We start from the raw sequence: 27,486 nt of genomic DNA on the forward strand, positions 1-27,486 counted from the left end.
GTGTTGGTATAAGGTGTGGTATTGGGTGTACTCTAGTGTTGGAATAAGGTGTGGTGTTGGGTGTACTCTAGTGTTGGTATAAGGTGTGGTATTGGGTGTACTCCAGTGTAGGTATAAAGTGTGGTGTTGGGTGCACTCTAGTGTTGGTATAAGGTGTGGTGTTGGGTGCACTCTAGTGTTGGTATAAGGTGTGGTGTTGGGTGCACTCTAGTGTTGGTATAAGGTGTGGTATTGGGTGTACTCTAGTGTTGGTATAAGGTGTGGTATTGGGTGTACTTTAGTGTTGGTATAAGGTGTGGTGTTGGGTGTACTCTAGTGTTGGTATAAGGTGTGGTATTGGGTGTACTCCAGTGTAGGTATAAGGTGTGGTGTTGGGTGTACTCTAGTGTTGGCATAAGGTGTGGTGTTGGGTGCACTCTAGTGTTGGAATAAGGTGTGGTGTTGGGTGTACTCTAATGTTGGTATAAGGTGTGGTGTTTGGGTGCACTCTAGTGTTGGTATAAGGTGTGGTATTGGGTGTACTCTAGTGGTAGTATAGGGTGTGGTATTGGGTGTACTCTAGTGTTGGTATAAGGTGTGGTATTGGGTGTACTCTAGTGTTGGTATAAGGTGTGGTATTTGGTGTACTCTAGCGGTGGTATAAGGTGTGGTATTGGGTGCACTCTAGTGTTGGTATAAGGTGTGGTGTTGGGTGCACTCTAGTGTTGGTATAAGGTGTGGTATTGGGTGTACTCTAGTGTTGGTATAAGGTGTGGTGTTGGGTGTACTCTAGTGTTGGTATAAGGTGTGGTGTTGGGTGCACTCTAGTGTGGTATAAGGTGTAGTTATGGGTGTACTCTAGTGTTGGTATAAGGTGTGGTATTGGGTGCACTCTAGTGTTGGTATAAGGTGTGGTATTGGGTGTACTCTAGCGGTGGTATAAGGTGTGGTATTGGGTGTACTCTAGTGTTGGTATAAGGTGTGGTATTGGGTGTACTCTAGCGGTGGTATAAGGTGTGGTATTGGGTGTACTCTAGTGGTGGTATAAGGTGTGGTATTGGGTGTACTCTAGTATTGGTATAAGATGTGGTGTTGGGTGTACTCTAGTGTTGGTATAAGGTGTGGTGTTGGGTGCACTCTAGTGTGGTATAAGGTGTAGTTATGGGTGTACTCTAGCGGTGGTATAAGGTGTGGTATTGGGTGTACTCTAGTGTTGGTATAAGGTGTGGTATTGGGTGTACTCTAGCGGTGGTATAAGGTGTGGTATTGGGTGTACTCTAGTGGTGGTATAAGGTGTGGTATTGGGTGTACTCTAGTATTGGTATAAGATGTGGTGTTGGGTGTACTCTAATGTTGGTATAAGGTGTGGTATTGGGTGTACTCTAGTGTTGGTATAAGGTGTGGTATTGGGTGTACTTTAGTGTTGGTATAAGGTGTGGTTATGGGTGTACACTAGTGTTGGTATAAAGTGTGGTGTTGGGTGCACTCTAGTGTGGTATAAGGTGTGGTTATGGGTGTACTCTAGTGTTGGTATAAGGTGTGGTGTTGGGTGTACTCTAGTGTTGGTATAAGGTGTGGTATTGGGTGTACTCTAGTGTTGGTATAAGGTGTGGTATTGGGTGTACTCTAGTGTTGGAATAAGGTGTGGTATTGGGTGTACTCTAGTGGTGGTATAAGGTGTGGTGTTGGGTTTACTCCTCAGAAGTGTTGAAATTAGGTGTAGGGATGAGTGCACTCTAGCGGTGGTATAAGGTGTGGTGTTGGGTGTACTCTAGTGGTAGTATAGAGTGTGGTGTTGGGTGTACTCTAGTGTTGGAATAAGATGTGGTGTTGGGTGTTCTCTAGTGTTGGTATAAGGTGTGGTATTGGGTGTACTCTAGTGTTGGAATAAGGAGTGGTATTGGGTGTACTCTAGTGGTGGTATAAGGTGTGGTGTTGGGTTTACTCCTCAGAAGTGTTGAAATTAGGTGTAGGGATGAGTGCACTCTAGCGGTGGTATAAGGTGTGGTGTTGGGTGTACTCTAGTGGTAGTATAGAGTGTGGTGTTGGGTGTACTCTAGTGTTGGTATAAGATGTGGTGTTGGGTGTTCTCTAGTGTTGGTATAAGGTGTGGTGTTGGGTGTACTCTAGTGTTGGTATAAGGTGTGGTGTTGGGTGTACTCTAGTGTTGGTATAAAGTGTGGTGTTTGGGTGTACTCTAGTGTAGGTATAAGGTGTGGTATTGGGTGCACTCTAGTGTTGGTATAAGGTGTGGTGTTTGGGTGTACTCTAATGTTGGTATAAGGTGTGGTGTTGGGTGTACTCTAGTGTTGGTATAAGGTGTGGTATTGGGTGCACTCTAGTGTTGGTATAAGGTGTGGTGTTGGGTGTACTCTAGTGTTGGTATAAGGTGTGGTATTGGGTGTACTCTAGCGGTGGTATAAGGTGTGGTGTTGGGTGTACTCTAGTGTAGGTATAAGGTGTGGTGTTGGGTGTACTCTAGTGTTGGTATAAGGTGTGGTATTGGGTGTACTCTAGTGTTGGAATAAGGTGTGGTATTGGGTGTACTCTATTGGTGGTATAAGGTGTGGTGTTGGGTTTACTCCTCAGAAGTGTTGAGATTAGGTGTAGGGATGAGTGTACTCCAGTGTTGGTATAAGGTGTGGTCGGTCTTGGTAGGTGGCGGTGTAACATACAGTGATGTCTAGTGTTGGTATAAGGTGTGGTCGGTATTGGTAGGTGGGGGTGTAACATACAGTGACGTCTAGTGCTGCCCATCTCAACAGTACAGGCCATGTGTGAAGCTGGCTCATCCGGGGACAATGCCCATAGCCGTTCTTCTCCTGTTACCAAGTCACAAGGCACTCCCTGAAACAAAAGGAATGATGGTAGCAATTCATGATGGTTGTAGAAGGGTTGATTCGGTAGTGATTCGGTAATGATAATGTTGATGAAGATTAGAAGCAAAGAAGTGTGATGATATCGATGATGATAACAATAACAGTGATTGATGATAATGATGATGCCACACTCACATCATTGTTTGTCTGCTTGTACACCTCAGTTGCCAGAAGTCTTAGAGGTGCACAGTACATTGCTGACTTGGCAGTCTTGAAGCTCTTAAGAGATTGGTGTGTTTTGCCACTGTTTGTTGGACCAGCATGGTAGATAATTTTTCTTCTCAATTTTCTTGCTTCCGGAAATCTAAAAGAGACAAACGTCAGACACTTTTACATCTCACTCTGCAAGAGAGCAGACATACTATGTGTGCATATGTTCATAAATTGAAGGACTCACAGGTCATGTGGCCCTCGTAGGTCTGATATCTTCTTCAGCTTATCCAGGTCACACCCAAGCAATGGAAATATTCTGTTTCCTTCTGCCAGGAAGTATGGCACAAGTTCTTGTACATGAGCTATAAATAATATGAGAAATATCAAAGTTGGAAAATATCTCTATAATGTTCTTATATTCATCCCAGGCTTACCATCCCATTGTTATTGGGATTTCAGAAGCAGGTAAGTATGCCACAGAATGGATCACATATTTATTTTCTGTCATAGAGTAAGGGTCAAATTATCCCTCATTAGGTTGTCTTTGATGTCTGGAGGAAGAGAACTTGGAAAGACTGTTCTCCCTCTCCTTCCTTAGGATGGTAAGCATGTGTTCTTCATTAGATGTCACAACAAGGTCACTATATGTCCCTAGGCCTTTTTAAGTTAAGCATTTTTTTCAGCTTAATTACAGTGGAGTAATCTGTATTATTGGGGTGTCCATATTAAGCGGGCTGACCTACAAGGTGCAAAAATGCATTTTAAACGCATGCTACAACAACACAACATGTTTCATATTGAAATTTGTTATCTTTAAAACTCATGTATCAAGTTACATTTAGATAAAGTACTTCTGCAAACTAGTGACATTTCTTCAGTTCCAGTTCTTTCTTTATTACTCAAATTCATAGGGATATTTTTTTAAACAACAACAAAACAGTATAACTAATTCTTTCCTCGTTTGTCCTTGCAACGGTTCAACTTAATTATTCTAACTAAATCCATTATACTACAATTCAACAAAGGCTGCGAAAACTCTGCTCAGAAGGCATTTTCGAGCATCAATCTCCTAAAAGTGTGAGACTCGGATTCCTATTGTCCGTAAAGCGGGGTTAATTTTGTATGAAAAATGTCCTTTGGGACACATAAAACTGTCTGTTGTTCGTATTAACAGGTGTCTGTATAAAGCAGGTTAAATTATAAGAGAAAATATGAGACTTTTGTTTGGACTTTGATACTGTCCAGGAAAACGGGTACTGTTTTAAGCGGGTATCCATAGAGCGGGGTCCCACCGTATGTATATTTGGAAATATGAATAAACCAACCCTTTTTCATTTATACTATGTCTTTTTTTCAAAATTATGTGCTATTATATGCATTTATTCCAAATCATCCACTAAAAGGGAAATTATTCTATTTGCAATGGCACATAATGCCAGAAGGTCTACTAGAAGATAAAAGTCTTGGGACCAAAAGAAAGAGCAAAGAGTGTGATCTTATTGTAGATAATCAGATTTCACCTTTATTGGAGTCAATAGCACACATGAGAGCATGCAGCTCAATGTCTTGTTTCATGGCTCTCATCATTCCTTTTCTGAATGATCTGTAGATTTCTTTGAAATGAGAATCTAGGGAAAAAAAGCTAATTTATATAAACGTTTTCTGCATACAATGAAACCTTAAAGAAAATAATTCCTACCATCAAGACCTTGATTTTTAGCTGCACTTTGTACTGACTTGTCAGCTCTGAATCTCCACATTATGGCATCAACATCAGCTATAAACAGCAAAGAGACATCTTTATAAAGACTTGTTTAAAACATTGCCTATATGCACAAGAAGGTAGCACTTGGAGAATCTGTGTATCGTAACACAAAGTGCTTCATGGGTATCATATTATTTATATTCTATTGAGAATGCTTAGATAATACGGTATCATTCAACATTATAGTCTTATCTTTCAGACATTTGATTGTAACACTTTGGAAAAAAAACTGTCAAACAGATGGTCCAAGCTAAAGAGCATGATTTCTTTATTTTTTTGTATGTTTGGTAAAAGCAATTTTTATTTCTACTTTGATCAGATATTATACACATGGGGTGGGGGAAGCAAAATGGGGGTCAGAAAGTGAAATATACAGTAGATAATAAAAAACTGTAATTGCAAATATGCCTTCAATAAAGAAAAAGTAAATTAAAAAATCTCAGGTAACATGGTGTGTGTCCCGGGGGGGGGGGGGGGGGGTGGGGGTCTTCCAATGTTGACCTGATAGGGATGCTCGTCATATTATTTAGGGGTCGTAATCGGGACTCTGGTACTTTTTAGGGGGTATCTGAAAAAAAAGCTCTTCTCTTAGAAATGGTACTTTTTAGGGCTTCTGAGGAATTTTTTAAGGTGGCAATATTTGGTCATGCCGCTATTTTTAGGGGTATTTTTTGAATTTCCCGACAAGCATCCCTATCACTTTTACCCTGAAGAACCTCCCCCAGGGGTGTGTGGAGGGGGGGGCATCTCAAACTCCTCTACTTAATCCACCCCTGACAGGTTCGTACCCAGGATTGGCTGAGGTGGGTATGCAAACATTGGTACTGTGTCATGGGAAAATATTATTTGACAGTCCTTCAATGCACCCTATGCACACCTCTGGGTACAAACCTTTCCACAGCTTGTAGGGGATAAAAGGTAACTCTTCCTCTGCACTCTCCAAGCTCTCACGTGATTCATGCAAGTCTGGGGTGGTTCCATCAACGTCAAGTGTTTCCACTGATAGTTTGCTTTCAGGAGATCCAACTTTTGGGTCGTCTGGTGATGGGCCATCTCCATGGCTACCAGAGCTGACACCAAAATTACCTCCACTGGAATAAAATTTGTAACTTCCCTTGGAAATAGCAGAGCGTTTAGGTTTTGTCCCTACTAATATAGTATTATTTTCAAAGCATGCCACAAGGGACAATTGGAAGAGTCCTCGCCTGACCATTAAATCCCGGACTTCAGTGTTCGGAGTATAACCATACGAGCCTCTTTTTCTGAAGTTAAAAAGAGAACATCCACGCTTGGATATCGCAAACCGAAATCTGATGGCGCCATTTCCAAATCTTGGCAAAACAATCATGTTATTTCTTTGGAGGCAATGATATTAAATACATCTTGATGCAAATAGATTAAGTTATCATTATGGATTGAAATTGTAGCGCATAGTAAACCAGATCAAGAATTCATTGAGTAGTTTGCAAAAATCTTAAATTGCGCGAAACTCGTCCTGGAAGCCGCCATCTTTGAATGTGAAAAGAAGAGTGAGACTGGTACACATACACAGGCTACCCAAACCAAGCATCTTCCCGATCTCTCCGCGCTTTCCGCCATCTAATACAATGAAAAAATGACAAAATTATGGCTTATAGTCTTCCGATTCCGGGAAAACCTCTCAGTCGGTCATTTAGAGAAGTTGCAGAACACTCTAAACTCCTTGACTGGGAGCTAGACTCCATCAAAACCGAGCAAGATGAGACGGTTGGTAGAAGCTTGTTCTATTTCCGTAACCTGAAAACAGAGCTCAGAAACCAGTGCGAGAATGCGAGTTCGCAGCAAGAAAAACTAGACATTCAGACGACGGCCGAGGAAGCATCCGTGTGGGTGATGGGCTCATGGGGAGCTCTAGAGTCCGTGGACTGGAGGAGAGAGGAGGCGAAGGACTATGCGAATAGGAAATCTGAGTTAGTGAAGCAGATCCTTTCATTCAAGATTCACGTCCTGTGTTTGAAACTGTCACGAGTTAGCGCTGTTATAAGAGAGTTACAGGTTCGTAGTTTAGGCATTAAGTTTTATTGTGGATCCGTTTACTCCCTTCAAGGGAAACAAGGGACAGTGGGTAGAAGACTGTGTCTGCAGTGCCATGGCAGGCCTCAAAATATTGAGGAGTACGATACAGAATCATTTAGAAGATATTGGGGGCACAGCCACACCCCTATTGGTCATTCCCTTATAAATTTTGAAGATATTGGGGGGGGGTAGGGGGCACATGCCCCCAGTGCCCCAATCCCTGATATGGCCCTGATCTGTATAAGGGGTGGTGGTGGTGTTTAGGGTGGGGGAGGGGCAGAGGGACTGGGGAGCTTTAGACTGAGATTGATGTGATGAATATGGGGCGTCTCCAGATACAAACACGGTGTAGGGTCCAGCAGCTATTCACTTACCTTGGAATGCTTTAAAAAAATTTCAAATTCTAAACCATTCCTGAGCTCTAGTGAATATGTCACTAGACCCATCTTGATCTAAACTTTTTTCTATCCAAATTCACAAAAATGTCAATCATTTTCTTAACTTAATCTATTCAGCAGCTATACCAATATTATTTCTCATCTTGGCATCTTGGACATGATCTTCTCTGAACACATGCCTGCCAATGATCCCACAAAAATTCCAAAATTTTGAAAATCTTGAATTGAGATGCTAGAGTCTTGGAGTACTAAGACCCTGTTCACATGGATCCGGACGAATATTCGTCCGCATAAATTTTGTACCTGTAACACCTGTTTAGACATACCTGCGCAAAATCTGGCACAGTTTGCTGAAGTGTTCACACGGATCCGGGCCGGCTCTCAGTGACTTTTGGAGCCATTTGAAGCAGTGATAATTGTAGAAGTAAAGTCAACCCAGCCAAAATAGCTTAACATGTTGCTGCCGCTTGTATTGACATGCCTTGTTTTGTTTTATGAAACCAATGATAAAAGTCAATGTATCAAAATGTAAACAAACTATTTTTGTTTTGAAGCATAGCATCCGATCAATATCCGCGCAAGAATGGTTTCTAGTTTACAGTCTTAAACCGTGAAAGTGTGCAAAAAGTGTGCCAGTTCCGATTTTCATGCGAGTACAGACAAATTCGGAACCGTGCAGGACGAAAGTTGTACCTGCTTTTTTCAGGTCCCAAACTTGCACCCTTTGCCATGCCAGAATTCTCAGCTACGTCGGACCTGTGTGAACAGAACGCCTAAGTGCGCAAGAATTTGTGCGGGCGAATATTCATCCGGATCCATGTGAACAGGGTCTAACTCAAACCCTAACCAGACTTATTCTTGGTGATCTAGCTAAATATAGCATGACCAAAGACCAGACATACCAGGGTGGAGGTACTCAGCTAAAATTTGGATGGGGAAGGGGGGGGGGGGGTCAGACAAAGCCTAAAGAAGAGATACTAATGATAATATATACTTGTAACCCAACAAAATACTTCTTTGATCCCACCATTGAATGGGGATGTATTCCTGATACGCCTTCCCTCTGCTTCATAGTTATAGTAATAGTAATTTGCTTTTCTAACATGGGGTAAAATGTTGAACACAAAGTTTTCAACCCCAAAAAATAAATTGTCTCCAACATGCTCACTACCAAGCACCCACTTGGGCCGGCATTTACTCATTTCGTGATGCAAATTTAAGCTGGATTCAGAAATTCAAAAAGTAAACTTTTGAATAACCATTTCAAAACCCTGATTTTCTCAGAAAATCTCCTGTTGACCATTTGCCATCACTGAATTGTGGAGCTAACAATTGTGTCTTGCAGGAACTAGAGTCTGCAAATGGGGCAAAGTTCCAAACTCCTCCAAGTCTTCAACAACACAAATTTGAGGACTGGGTCCAAAGCAATGAACAAATTTTCCAGCTACAGTCAAAGATTCTTGACTTGGAAGCCAGGAAAGTCAGGTAGGTGATAATGTATTACTAGTCTTTCCATGGACAAGGGTGACCAAGCTAGCCTGACTACTTGAAATGGAGAGCATTTGCTGCAAATTTCAGGTTTGGAACTTGGAGCATTTCTGGATATGAGTAGCTTGTATAAGAAAGTGGATGAAAGACAAGCCGATCACCTCATGGGCTGTGCATATTATGGGCTGGGGGGCTTGAACCCCATACATTACAGACTTTTTTATACATTTAATACATTTAATTGAGACCTCTTCCCTTGTAGTGATACAATTCCACTACATGTCCCCTCTCCCAAAATCACTGCACGGCAACAAGGGCTCATATGTGATGTTCATTCTCAAATTGGAGATTGTAGTCCTTCTGTCATTTGACCTTTGAAACTCTCCCTGTCTATTTTCTTACATTATAAGCTTACATATACTAAACCTTCACATTTGCTACTTATTTCTTCCTACCTCTAATTCAATCGGAGAGAAAAAATAGAACTCTGTTGTGATTTTTTAACTTCAGTAACAAGCTTCTACATACAACTGAGTTTCTCAGCCAAAAAGAAATATGACAACTTTAGATAGGCTAAACTGTAGCCTGGATTTTGAACTTATGGGATGAGGTGAGAGGAGGGGGCAGCGGGTAGTTTGCCTATTTTCAGACCATGCTCTCACATCTGTCTCTTCATAGCTTGTAGTAATTTTTTTTTTTGGACCATGAATTCGAGAATGGGGGGGGGGGCTGTTTGAACTCCCTGAGACTCCTGGCTATGCTACATGAGTAGACACAATATGTTTTACTCTATATGATCCCGGATGGAAAAGTGAAAACCTTCAACAGCGGCCTCCCTGGATCCGATTGGATGCAATTTCTGGAGAATATGTATAAGGAATGTGTAAAAGTTAAGGAAAAACAGACAAAACAGAAGTCGAAAGATTCTGACATTTCATACTTTACTCTTATCAGGGTGCCACCCTCTATATGATCCATAACAAATGTGTTCTGCCTGCTATTCAGGTTGCACAAGGGCTACTTGAGTAAAAAAGAAAGGCGCCCTTCCATATCCTCTATCACCACCAAGGAATCGTTCGCATCAGTGCTGGACACACACCCTGGGCGGGAAGCAGATACAGAGTTCATGCACCGGTTTATTGACGAAGTTGTCATATCTGAGGCCCCGCCCACATCTAGCGACTCAGCACTGGACAGGTTATTGAGTATAACCTCCCAGAACATGAGCTTTGAAGCTTGCAAGTTGAAGGCCTATGTTCGAGAGTGCTGGGAGGTAGATAACATTGATGACAACTTCCCGACTGGGGTTCATCCTGACCGTTACCAAGAGGTGGTCGGGGGTATGTGCCAGTATGTCGTGGACAAGCATTCATCATATGGAGCACTACCTTATGATGCCATCTATGTAAGTCTAAGGATTTGAGTCGCCAGATCTCAATTGCGTAACAAATAATGCTTCCCCCCCCCCCCCCCCCCCTGGTAAATCCTAAATTTTCCTTGGAGTCCGGTTTTTAGAATTACAATTGATAGACTTTTTTTGGTGTTAAGGTAATTTCCTTGAATTGCACTGCGCACCCCTTCTGCGCGTAGTTGCGCGCGCTGTTTGTTCGAATTTCCCGGTATTAAGTGTGCGCGCGCGCCACAGTTGTGCAAGAAAACAAAGCAAAAGGCGCGCGTTTTTTACTTAAAATCGCTTTGACAGAAAAACGAAGTCGGTTACCCCCAATTTTTATTTGCTCAAATAGTTAAATATATACGAAAAAATGATATACTGAAAGAAGAAAAAAAGTTGGCTTGTAGAAGTTTGATTATTTTCTCTTAAAAGCCGTAAAAATACTTCAAAATGGCGCTTTTTTACCGTAGCGAAAATAGTGTCTTTTAGTGCGATCTCTTAAATGTGATTTGTTTTGAACGTTAGCTACTACGGGTTATTGTTTGGGAGATCGGATTTTGGCAGCTCAACAAACAGAACTTAATTTTCTAAAGACTATAGTCACTCTTTTGAAAACAAAGAGTTGGGATTTTTCTTGCGCGATCAGTAAAAACGCGTCAACTCTACGCCCCTCTGTTGTGAAAATGAGGTCGGTACCCCCATTTTTTTATTACATTGTTTGAAAGCCTTTAACTTCAATATTGTTTATGCCAAGTTTAAAAAAAAATCTGGGTTGTAGAACTCTTTCAAGGGAATTACCTTAAAATTCTTTAAATAAGGAATGTCTGGCTTTTTTCAGGCAAAGATTGAGCATCATCTCATTCCTGTGATCTACAACAGAATTCGTCTTTATACAAGCAAACCTGAGGATGACAGTAAAATACAAAAGCTGTCCTCTGATCACAGTCAAATAACACAGACAGACATTGGTATAAAGCCGTGTTACCAAGATGTTGGCTTAGCACCCTTTTACCCAGCTATTGCAGCATTGAAGAGCATGTCACTCTCAATGACACCGACCAGGAAAATATACAACGTCGTGAAGGCTGCAAAGCTGGTGTTTGAGAAACTGAATGAGCTGGCGGCACGAGACAGCAGACAACAGCCTGGTGCAGGTCGGTGGGTTAGGGTGGGGTATATCAGCGAATGCATGTATAACTGTTCATTTTTCAACTATGCAATCGCACTAAAACAACCCGAGCATTAAGTAAAGACCGCTCCACTGACATTCTGAAAAACTCTGCTTTGCAGTGTCATATTATAAAAGTAGTTTGTACTTTTAAGAACAAATACAGCAAATGATGCTTGGGATAAAAGTTTGGACCTTTCAACTGACACGCAGTCGTTGAACACGATGTCCAACGATTTTTTCAAAGTCGTCTATTGATAAAGTACATACGTAGAATACATTAATTTGATCATAATTTTCCCCATTTTCAGACGAGTTCATGGACGTGTGGGTGTACGTGGTCCTAAAGGCTAACGTCCCTCATCTCATATCCACCATCACATACCTCAAACAGTACTCAAACCCAAACCTGGGCTTTACCGAGGCTGGGTACTACCTGGCTAGCATAGAGTTCGCATGTCAGTACATCCTGAGGCTCAGGGAGACGGACTTGTGCAGTAAGCAGCTCACCGGAAAGGAAGACCTTCTAGTGGTGTGTGAGAGGGCCAGGTACCTTACTATGGCGGCCGGGGAGGATCCACTGGTAGAGGTGGTGGCGGAGGAGGCGTGGCTTTCGGGGTATGAGTTGTATGCAGTCAAGGAGTGGCAGCTGGACCAAACCAGGTGGGTCAAAGTGTACAGCTTTTTCAGACGTTGTGCGAATGTAAGGTAAATCGAATGCCCCTACAGTAGAACTGCTTTATTGTCTAAGGTGTCTGATAAATAGAGATTTTATCTATTTTGATTGGCTGAAGAATTTAAAAGAAGGACTTTAGAAAGTGGTGGGATTCTACTGTACCTTGACCGAAAGGTTATGTTGGCATCAAGTATTTGTGCAAAGGATGGGGAGTAAAAACTCCCTTGACTCAATAGCAGTGATGAAACGTATAATTTAAATACGAATAGACAGGCTCTGCGTTGATGATTGTCTAATGCCATTCCTTTATTCACAGATTTCGCACGGCCATCCTTATTCCGAGTGCTGAATCCACAGCAAAGGTCTCTATCTCCACCGTGCGACTCAACACACGGACGCTATCTCCAATTCAACTTAAAACTCTTGAAGAAAGTTTTCTTCACCCTCAAGGTTTAGACGGGCTATCATGCATTAGTACCCCATGTGGTCAGGCCTTGGTTTTAGACCCCAATAATGTTAACCGTCGCGTCACCTTAATAAGAATCCCTGATGGAAAGTATGATGATTATGAGGAGGATATAAAATGGTATTGCACGCTGGAGAGGCTTAGCTGTCTCTGCAGCACCCTCACAGAACACCGTTCATATAACCCCTCAAGCTCCGTGGAATGTTTTGAGGGTGAAGTCTCTCGAACTGCGTCGTCGAATTCGAATGAACATTGTGTGGTTGACCCTGATATTGTTTCAAAGGCAGCGAAAAGAAGAGATGACCTGGTCACCGAGTATTATGGAGGCAGGTGTGGAATAGAGATGCGTCAATGGACTATCTCTTCCTTTATGGTCGTGCTCGTGACACTCCTACGAAATCTAGGTTACCTTTCCCCGCTTTTGGATATCACTAAACCTTTCTACTCAAACCTAGTTCTACTCTCGGTTCATCGTTTCCAAATGGATCACAATGAATTGCTTAACAAAGAGAGCTCCAGAAACCAAGCTCTCTCCACCAGTGGATACTTGTGCCCCGGGACATGGGACGGCTTGATAGATCTCATGAACACTCAGTTGTCGAAACTCAAAAGGTTGGGGTTTGAATATGATGGTAACCCCTTTGCGAGTGACAATAGAGAACAAGCGAACTTTCGTAGATTTGTCCGTCACTGCCAGGAGTCGTTAGCAATAGAGATGCACAACCGGGGAACATTAGAGAGGCATACACGAGATGAGATAGATAGGCTCATCCTAGACATGTGAAGATCACGTGTCGTCAAACCATGCTCTTCAGTGATAGGCTTATCTCAAACAGGTGATAATCACGTGTCAATGTGTGAACAGTCATGTTCACATGCCAATCTAAGGGTTGAAATGATATTGTTCATTCTGACGGTGTTCGTTAAACCTCAAAATAAAATGAAACACAAAAGAAACAAAGGGCCTTTAGCTTGTAAAGTAGAATGCTATATGTTTACAAAGGTTAATGAAAACAACTATAAAATTTAATACTATTTGATATTTAAATCTGTTTCGTTTTTGCGGTGATGTCTTTTATCTCTAAAAAAAAACAATTCACAGTCTTTGAACTAGCCCAGCTAGATGATGGGTTCTGCTACCGTAACATTCTAAGATCTCTACTTTGCTTTATTCGATATATCCCCAGTCTCCTCTAGTGGAAGGAAAACCTCCTCCCTACCCTCTAGTGAACTGATGCCTCGCGCAAACAGCGCGTTCTCCTTTTTCTCCTGCTCTGTCCGATAATTCGACCATACGACGCTTATCAAACCGAACATGATGAGTGCTCCGCCTACAATCTGAACAGTGTTCATCAACTCGTCTAACACAATATAAGACAATACCGCGCTAACTAGAACCTGGAGCGGCCACGTGGCCGTAACCACGGACGACGAGATATGCATATTACACCAAGTAATCAACATGTCGCATAGAAACGAGGCGATAAATATTGCGTACAGAACTGAGTAGACTTGCTCTCCTACTACATAGGTTAAGTTCCCAGGTCTACTTAGACAGTACATTGCCGCCATGGCCATAGTGGTCGCACCCACGAGGTAGCTCCACGCAGTCACACCAATGGGCTTATTTTTCCAAGGCGATTCCTCGTTGTTGAAGATAAATTTTTTCTGAATCAAAACATAGGCCGTCATACATAGCGTGTTTCCAAGCAAGAAGCAGTAGCCGATGATGTCCCCGTATGTAGGATGCAGGAAGTCTTTGACTGCGTCCCTCACGCTGCTGAACAACATCATTGTGATGGCACCAGTTGACGCGAGCACGATACCGAAGATGCGTGTCCACCCTTCCATCCGGGTAAACTCAGGGCGGGGCTCTATGCGCGTCAAGATGGCCAGCAAGGCTGTCCACACAGGCATCGCCGACTGGAAGATGGTGGCCACTTTTGCATTGGTAAAACGGATACCGAGCACGCAAAAGAGGATACTCAGTGAGCTTCCTGTTAGGCCAAGAAGAAGAAATAGACCAGCTTCCCTGACAAAAATAAAGAAAGCAATTGCAAAATATCTTTTAAAACTACTAGCGACAAGATGTGCATGGAAAGCAAAGTAAATTATTATCCATAATTCAAGCTATTTTTCAAAGATCTTTGTGCACAGGTACCTGTGAGATTTTCTGCGAGGGTTTTTAGGGGTCGTTCTAGACAATGGTTTATGACATGAATATTTTATAACTAATTATTAGTCAGCAGATATAGGTGAATAGAAGAAATAATTTTCATTTTAACAGTACATTGTGACATCATTATAAAATACTACAGCAATACAGTTACTCTTTTATATTTCAAGCTGCACTCAAAGGTTCGATCTTACACTTACTTTGGCTTTGGTATCTGAAGACCTTGTTCAAATATCACGGATGTCAAAAGAAGAACAGGAAACGCTCCGCCAAGTCTTGTCAAAGCAAATAACACAGGGTTAACATTTTGACTCTTGGCAAACTTGGCAACTATCACGCCATATCCACCGTAACCAAGTTGGACTATCACAAGTGCCAACAATACTTTGTAATACGAAGCCATTTGCGCGGGCTTGCTGTGTTTACCATCAATACTGTCTCAACGCTACACCACGAGGTTGAACGTTCCCATGATACCTGCGAAGGTACCGAGTTTTAAGTTTATAGACACAAGATGACGTCACAAGAGGCCGCTGACTAGTTTTACGCCCGCCGTCAACCGACAACTATGAATTCAAACACAAATGTCTCGATTTAATATTTATTATATCCCAGTGATGAATTTTTACGCGCGCTCATTGGTCAATACGGGTCATGTGCACATTTTTACAGGCCAATTATCAGACGATAACGTCCAGCCAAAGTGATATCTGTCCTTGGAACATTTTTGAGCGGTCAACTCGATTTTCGTCTGCTCAATAACTCCTCAAACAAACACCAAGGTTTTCAAAACGTTAGGCACAGAAAGAATGATTTCTTTTATAGAATTATCATCAAAATAATTTTATAGAATTTATCCTGAAACGTGAAGGAAAAAGCAAACAAAAAACTTCACGACAGCGCGCGCTCGTGGCGTCATTCCCGTGCACGTCAGCGCGCGCGCAGAAGACATTTCAAAATAATAACTTTATTCCAATAAATACCAATACAGGTATATTAGGGTAATATACAAAGTAGGTTGGCTTATATGCCTATCCTCTATTTATAATATTTAATTACATCATCACAAAATTTTAGGACTAGGCTCGTAATGGAGTCCTGTTAAGCTCATAATATACAAATAAAGGTCTTTTGGCCTTAACAGTTTGAAAGAGTTATATATTGCGAATAGACCATTAAAAAATACTCGACGTATATCATTGACATATTTTTTTCATATTTTTCACAAATCCTTAATTCATAAGGTAAATTTTTATAGCGGCCTGTTTCAATTGCTAGTTTGTGTGCCGAGACACGCAATCTAGTCATAGATTGTCGGCGTCTAACATTAGCTTCTGATAAATATTTTTCTAGATAAACGTTACAGGGACATTAGATGTTGAAGAAAGGCTGATCTTCGCCGTTTTCCCCCACTAAGGTGTTTTCATATATCCTACTTTTTATTCAGCACCAATATTTTGCCACCAGGGAAGAAATTTGTACTATTAGTGGGGCTTTTCCCAGTTCTCCATATATAGTTAAATTTGTAGTTTTTGAGTGGACTCCTAGTATACGCTTGAAAAACTTCAGTTGTAGTTTTTCGAAATCATTAGATACTTTGAAAAATTTAGTGTCAAAAATTTCATACGATGAAGCCCCTCCTAAAAGGCATGTACCCCAAATTTCACAACCGTACAGTAATACTGGTACAACGAGTGACGAAAACAATTTCAACAGTACTTGTATTGACACATTTTCAACCTTTGACAGACGGTTTAAAATACAGTGGTATACACGTGTGGCTTTGTTGTATAGACTTTTTAGGGCACTTTTAAAATTTCCCGAGAAATGAAACTTCAGACCTAGATATTTGTATTCGTCTTCACATTCTAATGGCTCTCCACCGTAGTCCCATTTACCTGTTGTAAATTGCCGCCGGTATTGTTGCGGACCAAAAACTAATACTTTAGATTTTTTCATATAAACTGTGAGCTTCCATTTATCTGCGTACATTTTTAGTTTCTGGAGGCAATTTTCTAGACCTGTGGCTGAGTCGGATAGAATAACCAAATCATCAGCATAGAGGAGACAGTTAAGTTTTGATGTATTATCGAGTATACTGGGTCGCACGATGAAGGGAATATTTCTGGAATATCATTGATGAAGATGTTGAAAAGGGTTGGGGTTAGGTTGCATCCCTGTTTCACCCCAACGTGAGAAGAAAAGGGAGGCGTTATACCCTGGTCTAGCTTAACTGATGATCTAACATCTGAAAACATACTTTGTAAAAGGGTGATAAATCTTCCGCTACACCCTATTTTTTATTAGTTTGTAAAGTAAACCCTCTCTCCAGATACTGTCGTATGCTTTTTTAAAGTCGATAAAACACGCAAAAAGCGGTTGGTGGCTTGATTTATAAGAGTCAATTAGGGTTTTTAATTGAAAAGTAATGCTTCAATTTCTCACCTCTAATTTTTATTCCAGCTCTCAGCAGAACAATAATAAAACAGTCTAGGTGTAAATCCATCAGTTAAATGCAAGTTTTGAGCTTGTAGTTTTTGCTCTAATAAAAAATTGTTGCGTGGATTTTTATGAATTGTAAATTGCTAAAATAACAGCGGGCGCCCGTGTCGTCATTCCAGTGCACGTCAGCTTGCGCAAAAGAGAGCAGCAACAATTTCTACAAGAAAAGTTTCAACAGCTACAGATTCACTGTCGATATATTTATAAATTAATATAGATGTTAAATTCTTATCCTCCATTCCAAAAACATTTTTTTTTCTCCCAAGATTCGAGTGTGACCCGCCTTTTGTTCCGGGGGCGTAGACACTATGTTTGATTGCCTTACTTTGGCAACCTGTTTCTGAAACGAAAAGTGACACAGCAGTTTTTAAATGGCTTCACTGCTGAAAGTATGGCTGGCACTTGTGATAGTGCAGCTCGGCTATGGTGGATATGGCGTGATAGTTGCCAAGTTCGTCAAATTTCATAATGTGAACCCTGTGTTGTTCGCTTTTGCTCGACTTGGCGGCGCTTTTCCTCTACTTCTTGTGACGTCAGTGATATTTGAACAAGGACTTCAAATCCCAAAATTTGAGTAAGTCTTCTTAAGGCTGGGCTAGTATTTTTATTGGAAAGTAGAAGTATTTTGTCCTTTTTTTAATTACAAGGTTACATTCATCTCATTCATATTGTTATTTTGATCTTAACACTTACTCCTGTTTTATTTCGTGAATATAAATTGACAATAAATAAATAAATAAATAAATATGACACAGCTCTTGCCCCCTTGTACTACGAACCCTCGTATTGTTTTCATAAAAAAATGGTCAGTTTTTGTGTCAAAGTATCCAATAAGCAATTTAATAGCTGATATCTTTGTAAATTTCTTTGCACTAGTGACTTGCTCGTGCGTAGAGACGGGTACCTGTTACAGGGAGGGGGAAGGGGGGGGGGGGGGGGGGGTGGACACCGGTCCTCAGCTCTCGACACTTTTTGAAAGTTTTGTTAAAAAAAGATACATCATTTCCTCAAATTCACAATCTATTAAAGCTAGCCACGAATTACTTTTATTGCGTCAACGCAGTCAAAAGTAAACAATTCATTCAATAAAAGGAGGTTATGCTTTTCAGACCCTTTTTCGTCACCTTATTTTTGGGGAATCCGCGCTCAAAAAGAGATCAGAATTTTGGAGGAAGCAAGAGCATGAATGATATAAAATTCACACATAATGGTAACAATCAAGAGCATGAATTAAAATCACAGGCGACTCTCGACTGCTGTAATCCTAGTTCCGAGATAAGTGTTACCCCCCAAAAGAGTCTATCTATCGAAGTCCAACAAGCTAAAAGTATTATCCATGATGGCCCGCCATTTTTATGCACAGCTTGTCATGATAATGGCCTCACCGCCGTTGATCAGCTTGTCATGGTAATGGTCTAACCGCCGTTGATCTCTTGTTTCCAGGGAAACTTTGCTGTTTGTTGTTCTCGGGCTAACAGGCACCGCTTTCAACATCCTCCTCTGCGTGATTGGGATCTACTTCACAAACGCCAACATCGCTACCATATTCCAAACAGCCACGCCTGTCTGGACAACCTTCCTGGCGATCCTGACGCGCATTGAGCCCCGCCCTCAGCTCACCCGGTTGGACGGATGGGCGCGCATCTTCGGTATCGTGCTCGCCGCGCTAGGTGCCATTGTCATGATGCTGTGTAGTAATGTAGGGGACAGCATCAAACAGATTCTCCGACCTTCCTTGGACGAGATTATCGGCTGCTGCTTCTTACTTGGAAACACGTTTTGCATGGCTACTTACATCCTCATTCAGAAAAAGTACGTCTTTAACAATGATGATTCCCTTTGGAAGACTAGACCGATCGGGGTGACCGCGTGGAGCTACCTTGTGGGCGCACTCACTATGGCGATGGCGTCCATGTTTTGTCTGCGAAGGCCTGAAAACATGACGTTTGTGGCAGGAGACCAAGTCTACTCAGTTTTGTACGCCATCTTTATCGCCTCGTTTCTATGCGACATGTTGATCACATGGTGTAATATGCATATCTCGTCGTCCGTGGTTACGGCCACGTGGCCGCTCCAGGTTCTAGTCAGCGTGGTATTGTCTTACATTGTGCTAAATGAGCTTTTGAATCCGCTTCAGTACATTGGCGGAACGTTAATTATACTAGGGTTGGTCAGCGTGGTGTGGTCGAATTACAGCACGGAATCGGAAAGGAAAGAGAGCGCGCTACGGGCGCATGGAATTACTACGGCGGAGGGGAGGGAGGAGATGACAGCCTCACCTCGTCAAAACACTAAGGATGGTCACGTAGAATAAACAAGGCTTGTCTACGGTGGAGGGGGAGGAGATGAAAGCCTCACCTCGTCAAAACACTAAGGATGGTTACGTAGAATAAACAAGGCTTGTCTACGGTGGAGGAAGGGAGGAGATGAAAGCCTCACCTCGTCAAAACACTAAGGATGGTCACGTAGAATAAACAAGGCATGCCTACGGTGGAGGGGGGGGGGAGGAAATGACAGCCTCACCTCGTCAGAACAAGAAGGACGATCACATAGAATAAACAAACCGCGTCTAAGGATTGAACTCTACGAGGCCTTTACATCAATTCTACCAAAATCTTCCGGCGTCTGAACCGTGCTTTGGAATATGTATGGCAACCAAAGACCCCTAGGGTTAAATAAACTATCAAGCAGACTTCAGAAATCGAATAAATAGCAGTACTATATACAAGTAGAGCTCGCATAAACGGAACTAGTTGATACACTTTTTGGAGGATTTTTGTCCCTTATATACGAGATCTATTCTAGGGTAATCTTGTGGGGTTTTGAGAAGACATACGACCTCGTACGTTTTGGCGGCCAAGGGGGGCCAACAACCTCATGGGAAAGCCTTTTATCCTAGTACCTTTTATATAACAGTCCCGTTTAGGCTTAAATCAAATTGACACAACAAATCTTTATCGATTTATTAAAATAATTTAGATTTTATTCTTATTTACATTGTGCCACACTGAAAATAAAATCGATGGATACATCATGCATCATAAATAACTGTTTGCATATTGCCAAGAATTTTCGCAATAAAATATCAAAAAATACACTAAACATTTTTTAAGCAAGGAAATATAAGATCCAAGATATAAGATAGTGGACTTAGTGGTAATTAAAGGATGTCCTCTTTTCTACTCCCTAGTTATTATTGTTACGTTAGACAACTTTTCTCCGATGATGTCCTTGTATTTTTTTAAAATTATAGATATGGTAAAATTTAAGTAAAAAATGATATGACCCACTCGTTTTCTAAGGGCTAGCCACACCAATGTAATGTTATACCTTAGGAAGCATCGCCTTGTATATGATCAGTCTGCAACAACCCTTAGTCTAACGGTAATGACATAGGTGTGAGCCGAACATTATTACAATTCTTAAAATATGATTCAAAACTCGTTGGCACGTATGAATTTCACCTTTACGCTTGTTTATATCTAGGTTATGTTCGCATTTGTATGACCTTATTGGCCTTGGCGTGAATCTAAACTCTGTGTTTGTTAGCATTTGCGTGAGTCTAAGTATAAGTCATGTTGGCATTGGTGTTATCTTATTGACATCGGCGTGAATCTACTCTTATTGCCTCGGTGTGGAACTAAAGCTGTTTTAAAAAGTTTGAAGGAGCCCAGCCCGACTTGTCGGCGATCTTGACGAGCCACCATCCCGAGTCGTCCTGCTGCACAACCTCCATCTCATCGCCTTCATCAAAACTAATCGCATCATCATCTTCGTCATGGTACGATGCCAAGGCCACGTAAACGTGTTTGGCCGGTTTGTCCTGTTTGGCGTACTCTGGAGATTTCATTTCTAGGAAGTTTGCTGGTGCCCAATTTTCCTGGCCGGATAAGGTTCTTACTAGCCACCAGCCTGAATGAGAATCTTCCAGGAATTCAAACTCTTCGCCTTCACTAAAACTCATTGCATCTTCGCCTTCATGGACATAATCCATTTTTGCTACGCACAAAGACTTGACTCCGCTTATAACGTCTTTCGTATTTCCAGTTTTACCTGAACCAGTGTCCTTAGGAACATAACCCTTACTCTCGGCTCTAGGGGGAGCTACTGGGATTTTCGACTCGAAAAGTGTGACATCGAGTCTCCCAACAGGTTTAGCAGGTTTCGGGGCGGATCTGGGTATCGGCACCGGTTTATCCCGTTTGGGTTTAGGAGTCTGGTTGCGGTAGTATGGTTGCGAGGGTCGGGGTGGAGGAGCAGGTTTTAGATCTCTTGGTTGTACTTTAGGTGAGCCTGGTTTACCATGAGGTTGGTTTACCTTTGGTGTTTTTGCCTCAAGATAACTCCCCAGTACCCAGCCTTCTTTAGATCCCATCCGCACAAACCACCATCCGTCATCACGTTTCTCCATCAAAACTAGATTGTCTCCCTCCCTAAAGGACAACACGCCATCGCTTTTATCTTCGTAATCAGACTTGGCAACGTAAACCTCCTCAACGCCATGTGCACTCGGCCCAGCAGATCTCAACGCGGATTTTAAATCATTTTGAAAAGAATTCGACAATTCATTATTAGGAATTATTGTAATTTTCTTAGATACTGGTGGTCGCGCCGGTTTTGGCTTGGAACCCGTGTCTGGAATGTCAGGCATTACTGGTTTTGGTTTGGTTCTTAGTTCTTGCGCCTTTGGTGGGCTCGCTTTCATGCGAGCAGACAGATCCGGTGGTTTTGGTCTCTCGGGAATACGTTTAGAAGTAGATATCCCCGAAGATGGTTTAGTATCTTTCGGTGGATCAATGATTTGGAACCGTAAAGGCTTAGGTGACTCTTTTTGTTCAGTGTTTCTGTTATGATCAGGGATTTTAGGCCTCTCAGGTTTAGGTTTTGAGTGCAATTCTCCAAAAACAGGTTTAGCATTTTTCGGTGGATCAATAACCTGGAATCGTGCGGGTTTAGGCGACGTCGTCGCTTTCTTCTTTACACTCTTTTCCCTCTTGCCTAGATAAGAGGATGGGATCCACCCTTCGTTTCCGTCGATCTTGCCGTACCACCATCCGTTTGGATTCTTATCCAAAACTTCTACGGATGCTCCTTTCGAGAAGTCAAGACCTGATTGGATCCCAAGCGCACGAAACTCCCCTACTGTGAAGTATTCAGCATCGGGACTCTTCAAAGCGGGCATCGCCTCGATGCCCTTTCCATAACTGAAGTTCGTTATTGATAAGGGCTTCTTCACTGATCGCCGCACCTGATAGGAAGGAACAAAACCCGCGTTAGGCAAGGAAAAAACGGATTACACGACGGACTCATATGTCGAGGGATATCGATAAGTCGCATCGCTGACTCAACAAAGATGTGATCGAGAGAGTGGGATATAGCAAAGCGCAACATAGCTCCCATTCATTATATCCTTTTCCAGTCACACGTTTACACTATGTGCTTTTCGTTTACGAGTCACAACAGTTTCTGTTTCAGCTTTAAAATTTATCGTTTTTTTGCATCTGTCTCAGCTTTTAATTTTTTCCTATCTCGTATCTGTCTCAGCTTTTTAGTTTTCCTATCTCGTATCTGTCTCAGCTTTTAAATTTTACCTATCACGTATCTGTCTCAGCTTAGACCGATCACAACCAAAAGAACATCAAAGAGAATTGCCTTCCTAGCTACCGAGTTGTGAGTTCGAGTTGTTTCTTAGCTTTGCGTTGTTTTTGGTTAAGTGCGTGTATATTCCTAAGGAACTCTTGTATGCTTTTTTGACGCCCGGTGCTTTGTGGTGCACTCTCATTGGTTGGCGGTCAAACGGCCGCTGTAACTGCGAATTTGTTCCTTACGAATACTGCAATTGATTTCCTTGATTCAAATATACTCACCGACGCTTGTCTTGGTGGAACTCTTTTGCCTTTGTTTCCTGCGATAGGGAAAACAACATAGCATTGTAGCGATGAATCACATTTTTTCCAAGAATCTAAAACATCTATTCATTACCTGTTACAGGATTCACCCCAGGTCGCACGGCCGCTGGTGCTGTGACGGCCCCAACACGATCCTTGCTGGGTAACCCCCCGACTGCCTGAGCCGCATGGAGCTGGGACGGGTCAGGCTTTCGGAGATACATGGCTGGTGCCCAGCCCTCCTTGTCCTGATATCTGAAGATCAACCAATCATTTGGTGGGTTAATAACTATGGAGGAAGTCCCAAGAACAACCAGAAGCATTGCTCTCTATCTGTAACGTTGGTTAAGGTACCTTATAAGCCACCAGCCGTCGAAGTTCTTCTGTATAACTGATACGATGACACCAGTCTCAAAAGTGATTTCGTCATCCAGTTCCGCCTTGTGAGATGTGGTAGTAATGTACTGACCAACTAAATATATGAAAAGCATAATGTTAAGGACTACTAAAGTCAAAGGATTGATACATCTGCACGCTCTGGTATATACAGAGGACAGATGCACTATTCTGATTACCTAAGTGTTTACTCTAATCCATTATTGCATCAAAACAGTATGCATTTATTGTACTTGCCTTCTACAGTAGGCCCTTCAATGGGTGCTGCATCATCAGAATGACCATCAACTGACTCCAGATATGCCGCAGGAACCCATCCCTGTTCCTCGTCAAGATTCACAAACCACCAACCTAGAAAATTTCATGAAATTAGCACAAACCTTGCTGAAACAAAACATGAAATTACCACAACACACCAGTTTAGAGACAAAAAGACAAAAGAGGTTTTGCTACTCGCCATTTTCGTTTTTATCTATTACTTCCACAATATCCCCTGCAACCATGGTAATCTCATTTCTGTTCTGTTTCTGATAATCAGCAATGGCAACGTATTGTTCCAGACTCACGGGATCAGAGATTACATCAGCTATGAAGAAAAAAAAACAGAAGCAGTAAAAAAAACGGTAGAATGAAAAGTGGTTTAATTGTGATTACCACTTTGATGAACCAATTAATGAGCACTCTGAGCAGTGTAGCATTTTAAGCAGTGTAGCTGAGACATGGCAATCTGCCAATATCTTTTACAAAAAAACAACTCCAATTTGGGGTGTTGGATGACTCTAAGTGCCCCTTGGGCCACCCACATGGTAAATAAGATGTAAATAAGGGTAATAAGATGGAAAAGGGGGTATTGATTTTAATAAGCATGAAAAGTAGCTTACCTGTCTCTTTCTTTTTCTTCTTTTTTCTGAATTTGGAGAAAAAAGTTTAAAACTTAGCATAAAACACTTAATAATAGTAAAAGTAGCATATCAGGCAGAGGGGCACTGCCCAAACTCCCCAATGATTTTGACAAGCCATATTACAGATCCTCCCAATATTAATGCATACTCTAATAACAGGGGCAACAGGATCGTACCAAAAGTAGAGGGGTGTTGAAGTGGGGAGGTGGTTTCGAGAGTACCATTTGAAATGAATACAAACAGTTAAACAATTATAATATTGTCTTTAATCAAGCAACAGTAATGCTTAATACATAATACATAGTACATAAACCAATAGGCTCATGTAAGAAAAACACAAATCTACTCAGGGAAGAAGGGGCAAGCACCCTCCCTGCCCTTTCCCGTCCTTGAAATAACACTTACTCTAAAGGTAGCTCTATGTCCTCTGGTTTCGGCTCAAAGAATTTAAGCACTAGACCACTCTGGGAAATCTTTGGAGGCAGCTCAACCAGTTTCTAAGAACAAAAAAAATATAAACCAACATAAACATAAAGGCACGGATGGCCTAGTGTGTTAGCCTCTCACCGATGAATCCTGACTTAAACTGGGGATTTTTTCCCAGGTTCCTGCCTTGATTTGTGAGTTGTTTGTTGAAATTATCCTCCCGGGTTTCAAGTCTTCTCAGATAAGGACACTAAACCAGAGGTCCCGTCTCTTCATGCAAACCTGAACCGAAGGGATGTAAAAGAACCACTGGGATGCAATAAACCCTCTGGCAGTGACCACCCTCAATGACAGTGCTTACTAACAATACACACAAGGGCACACTTGATGTGGAGCCTAGCTCTGTGGTGCCTTCCACATAAGTATTAGTGGTGAAAGTTAGTACAGTACAGAACAAAACCTGTCTTTTGCATTTAAAAACAATTTTTGCTACTTACAGAACAATACTCTTGAATTGGCTCTTTTCTTTTTACGGCAACATCTCTCACATGGCTTCTCCCAAATAGGATTTTACCTTGAAAGAAAAAGAAACATTGTTTCTCAAACACTGACAGCTAAACCAGGTGCATACATAAGGGGGAGCGCAGGGTGCACACCCCCCCCCCTCCCTGGCTGCCAACAAGCGGGTCATTTCTTATTGATAGATCGTCAGACACTATCCTTTTTTCTTATGGTACCTATGCTTGCATACCCCCTCAGCAAATCCTGGGTACACATCTGTAAAGAAAGGGGTGACATTGAACCTTTCTTTTGCTTGAGCACAGAACTCATTTGCATTAAAAACAACCTTATGGTTTGGTATCAATTTTGAGTAACTGACTTCCAAGCTGTCACTGACTAAGTCAGTCAAGAGAATTTGACCACCATCATGTTTCACTTTCTAATAAGCACAAACAAAAGATTTATAGAATAATGAAAAATGTCACCTGGTGACAAAATATTTGAATTATCTGACATTTGGTGTCAGGCAAACAATACACCTGCTTTACATATATGCAATATCCTTTAACTACTAACAAGCACCATCATGTAATTTTGTTAAATGTGCAGAGTTTTTTTTCTGTCAGCGTGTTTGTTTTTTTTTTTTCTCATCTTGTAAGCCTTTGTCAAGATAAGTCTTGAATACTTGAATTAAATGAAAAATTCTCACCAGGAAGGAATGGCAAAACTCTCGCTGATGGATCTTTTACTCCTCCCTCATCTGGGAATTCCTCCAGTAATTTAGTCTGTAAGGCAATTAGTAACTAATTCTGACAAATGCCTGGATTTAAACTAGTACTAGTAAAAATGGGACAAGATAAGTTATAGTATAATAGAAATATATTTAAAAAAACCAGAACCAGGTGCAGACACAGGAATGGTTGATGTCTCCTTTTAAGTATACAGTCGGTACAATGGTTTTTGCCCATGCTTAAATGCGGCTTGTTGCGTAATTGCAAAGCCGGTTGAAGACAACCTTATGTCAGCCGACTGCATATTGTAAAAGTAACGTCCCTGCACAGGGCCGTAGCAGGGGGGTAAGGCAATGGGGGCGTGTGCCTCCTAAAAATTTTCGAAAATTATAAAATAAATGACCAGAAGGGGCATGGCTGTGCCCCCCAATATTTTCTTAATGGCTCTGTTGTATGATTTATAACAAACACAGTTTCAAACAAAAGTCTGGCCATCTTATACCAACCCTTTTTTTAAACTGTGAATTTGCCCCTAATGCATTCCCGTTCATGTGGAAATATGATTCTAAGTATCTTATTTAATTGAGAAGCCAGGCACATGGTAGATTGGGGAGAGGAGAGAAGGCATTGATCACAGGTTTTTCCATATATCAATAATACCTCCCAAAAAAAAAACTCACGATACAGCCTCTTAGCCAATTAAAAATATACAGAGTTCTCAATGAAAATGATCTGGCATATGAAAATGGTAGATTGGTAGCTAAAGTACAGGGTTATCTTTCCATGTGATTATTTACCTGGAGATCAAAGAACTTGCTGTATCTACGATATACAACGTTGACACTTCCATCCGACCATGTGACGCTGATGACATATACCTTAGATATAAAAATAAAAGAAACATCAACTTTTAATTAAACTTGATGAATAAGATTGGAATAAAAATGTGCCTATAAGAGTGCATTTCATTATATAATACATATTCAATAAGTAAAAGATATTAAATTCAACACATAAACTCTAACAATAGCTAGTTTATAGTGATCAACTTAAATGACAAAAATTTATGAATTCCGAAGAGAACCCGGCTTCAACGCGACTATTATTTCTGCAAACAAATCGCATGAAAAGTTTACTAATTTCTTAAAATTAAACGATTTCATAAGACCAGATTTATGTAAAATACTTACATAGTGCTTGCTTGGTATTTTTCGTTTCTGTACATCTACAATTTTTACATCTTTGATCGTTCTTTTTGTCATGTTTCGCCTTCAACGTACAAGCTTCAACACTAGTCAAATGAAGTCGGAAGTTTATGAGCCCGCGTTTTGTAAAATTTACAATCGGAAGTTACAAACAAAACCGGAAGTATGTATGCATGTGACGTCATGGATTAGACCCCCCGTAGGAGATTTGTAGAGTTTGCGAAGAGTTTTATGCGTATCCCCACCTCGTTTTTCGATATTTCACACATTTCGAGGGAAATGCATAATCTATTTAATTTCACTATAAGGTCTTTTGCCTATTTGTTATGGCTACCGACG

General features: G+C 41.4%; 5 protein-coding genes across 7 annotated transcripts in view; 2 read left to right on the top strand and 3 right to left on the bottom strand.

The window, feature by feature from the left end:
• The window catches only part of LOC5519845 (ATP-dependent RNA helicase SUPV3L1, mitochondrial), a 39,839-nt gene extending 33,529 nt beyond the window's left edge, over positions 1–6,310 (bottom strand). For all 3 annotated transcript variants that reach the window (XR_007312103.1, XM_048729613.1, XM_048729614.1), the window contains exons 1-6: positions 5,668–6,310; positions 4,711–4,788; positions 4,532–4,639; positions 3,256–3,373; positions 2,994–3,162; positions 2,715–2,826 (exon numbers count right to left, since the gene is read on the bottom strand). Coding sequence is in view for 2 of the 3 variants with exons in the window: in XM_048729613.1 (XP_048585570.1) it covers positions 2,715–2,826; positions 2,994–3,162; positions 3,256–3,373; positions 4,532–4,639; positions 4,711–4,788; positions 5,668–6,124 (1,042 nt within the window). In the remaining variant the exon portion in view is untranslated. The remainder of the gene's footprint in view (positions 1–2,714; positions 2,827–2,993; positions 3,163–3,255; positions 3,374–4,531; positions 4,640–4,710; positions 4,789–5,667) is intronic.
• Positions 6,311–6,318: 8 nt separating this feature from the next.
• Positions 6,319–13,377, top strand: LOC5503795. The gene is made up of 6 exons (XM_001624707.3): positions 6,319–6,810; positions 8,575–8,714; positions 9,723–10,122; positions 10,949–11,264; positions 11,590–11,941; positions 12,271–13,377. The coding sequence occupies exons 1-6, from the start codon at positions 6,403–6,405 to the stop codon at positions 13,202–13,204; spliced, it is 2,550 nt and encodes an 849-aa protein (XP_001624757.1). The 5' UTR covers positions 6,319–6,402; the 3' UTR covers positions 13,205–13,377.
• On the bottom strand, positions 13,373–15,101 carry LOC5503777 (WAT1-related protein At3g18200). The gene is made up of 2 exons (XM_032372027.2): positions 14,797–15,101; positions 13,373–14,452 (listed from the first exon to the last, which is right to left on the bottom strand). Exons 1-2 carry the CDS (start codon positions 14,997–14,999, stop codon positions 13,579–13,581), a joined length of 1,077 nt encoding a protein of 358 aa, XP_032227918.2. The 5' UTR covers positions 15,000–15,101; the 3' UTR covers positions 13,373–13,578.
• Positions 15,102–17,444: 2,343 nt separating this feature from the next.
• LOC5503791 (WAT1-related protein At5g45370) lies at positions 17,445–19,795 on the top strand. The gene is made up of 2 exons (XM_001624706.3): positions 17,445–17,672; positions 18,542–19,795. The coding sequence occupies exons 1-2, from the start codon at positions 17,470–17,472 to the stop codon at positions 19,410–19,412; spliced, it is 1,074 nt and encodes a 357-aa protein (XP_001624756.1). The 5' UTR covers positions 17,445–17,469; the 3' UTR covers positions 19,413–19,795.
• A 252-nt stretch (positions 19,796–20,047) lies between these two features.
• LOC5503790 (SH3 and PX domain-containing protein 2B) lies at positions 20,048–27,286 on the bottom strand. The gene is made up of 12 exons (XM_032372010.2): positions 27,133–27,286; positions 26,740–26,820; positions 25,921–25,996; positions 25,208–25,284; positions 24,690–24,781; positions 24,264–24,289; positions 23,840–23,968; positions 23,620–23,733; positions 23,341–23,458; positions 23,081–23,241; positions 22,966–23,003; positions 20,048–22,346 (listed from the first exon to the last, which is right to left on the bottom strand). Exons 1-12 carry the CDS (start codon positions 27,202–27,204, stop codon positions 20,739–20,741), a joined length of 2,592 nt encoding a protein of 863 aa, XP_032227901.2. The 5' UTR covers positions 27,205–27,286; the 3' UTR covers positions 20,048–20,738.
• Positions 27,287–27,486: the final 200 nt, after the last annotated feature.

Source organism: Nematostella vectensis, chromosome 6, assembly GCF_932526225.1.
Source record: "Nematostella vectensis chromosome 6, jaNemVect1.1, whole genome shotgun sequence".
Lineage (NCBI taxonomy): Eukaryota > Metazoa > Cnidaria > Anthozoa > Actiniaria > Edwardsiidae > Nematostella > Nematostella vectensis.

What these genes read in the sequence shown, in the direction of transcription:
- LOC5503795 (XM_001624707.3), top strand. Translation starts at nt 6,403, where the DNA reads ATGGCTTATAGTCTTCCGATTCCGGGAAAACCTCTCAGTCGGTCATTT. An exon ending in CAGACAACAGCCTGGTGCAG is followed by an intron (nt 11,265 to 11,589) that starts GTCGGTGGGTTA and finishes CCCCATTTTCAG; the next exon opens with ACGAGTTCATGGACGTGTGG. An exon ending in TGGCAGCTGGACCAAACCAG is followed by an intron (nt 11,942 to 12,270) that starts GTGGGTCAAAGT and finishes CTTTATTCACAG; the next exon opens with ATTTCGCACGGCCATCCTTA.
- LOC5503777 (XM_032372027.2), bottom strand. Translation starts at nt 14,999, where the DNA reads ATGGCTTCGTATTACAAAGTATTGTTGGCACTTGTGATAGTCCAACTT. An exon ending in CTTCAGATACCAAAGCCAAA is followed by an intron (nt 14,453 to 14,796) that starts GTAAGTGTAAGA and finishes TATTTTTGTCAG; the next exon opens with GGAAGCTGGTCTATTTCTTC.
- LOC5503791 (XM_001624706.3), top strand. Translation starts at nt 17,470, where the DNA reads ATGGCTTCACTGCTGAAAGTATGGCTGGCACTTGTGATAGTGCAGCTC. An exon ending in CTTCAAATCCCAAAATTTGA is followed by an intron (nt 17,673 to 18,541) that starts GTAAGTCTTCTT and finishes TCTTGTTTCCAG; the next exon opens with GGAAACTTTGCTGTTTGTTG.
- LOC5503790 (XM_032372010.2), bottom strand. Translation starts at nt 27,204, where the DNA reads ATGACAAAAAGAACGATCAAAGATGTAAAAATTGTAGATGTACAGAAA. An exon ending in AGTTTTGCCATTCCTTCCTG is followed by an intron (nt 25,285 to 25,920) that starts GTGAGAATTTTT and finishes TTTTCTTTCAAG; the next exon opens with GTAAAATCCTATTTGGGAGA. An exon ending in GACATAGAGCTACCTTTAGA is followed by an intron (nt 24,290 to 24,689) that starts GTAAGTGTTATT and finishes CTCCAAATTCAG; the next exon opens with AAAAAAGAAGAAAAAGAAAG.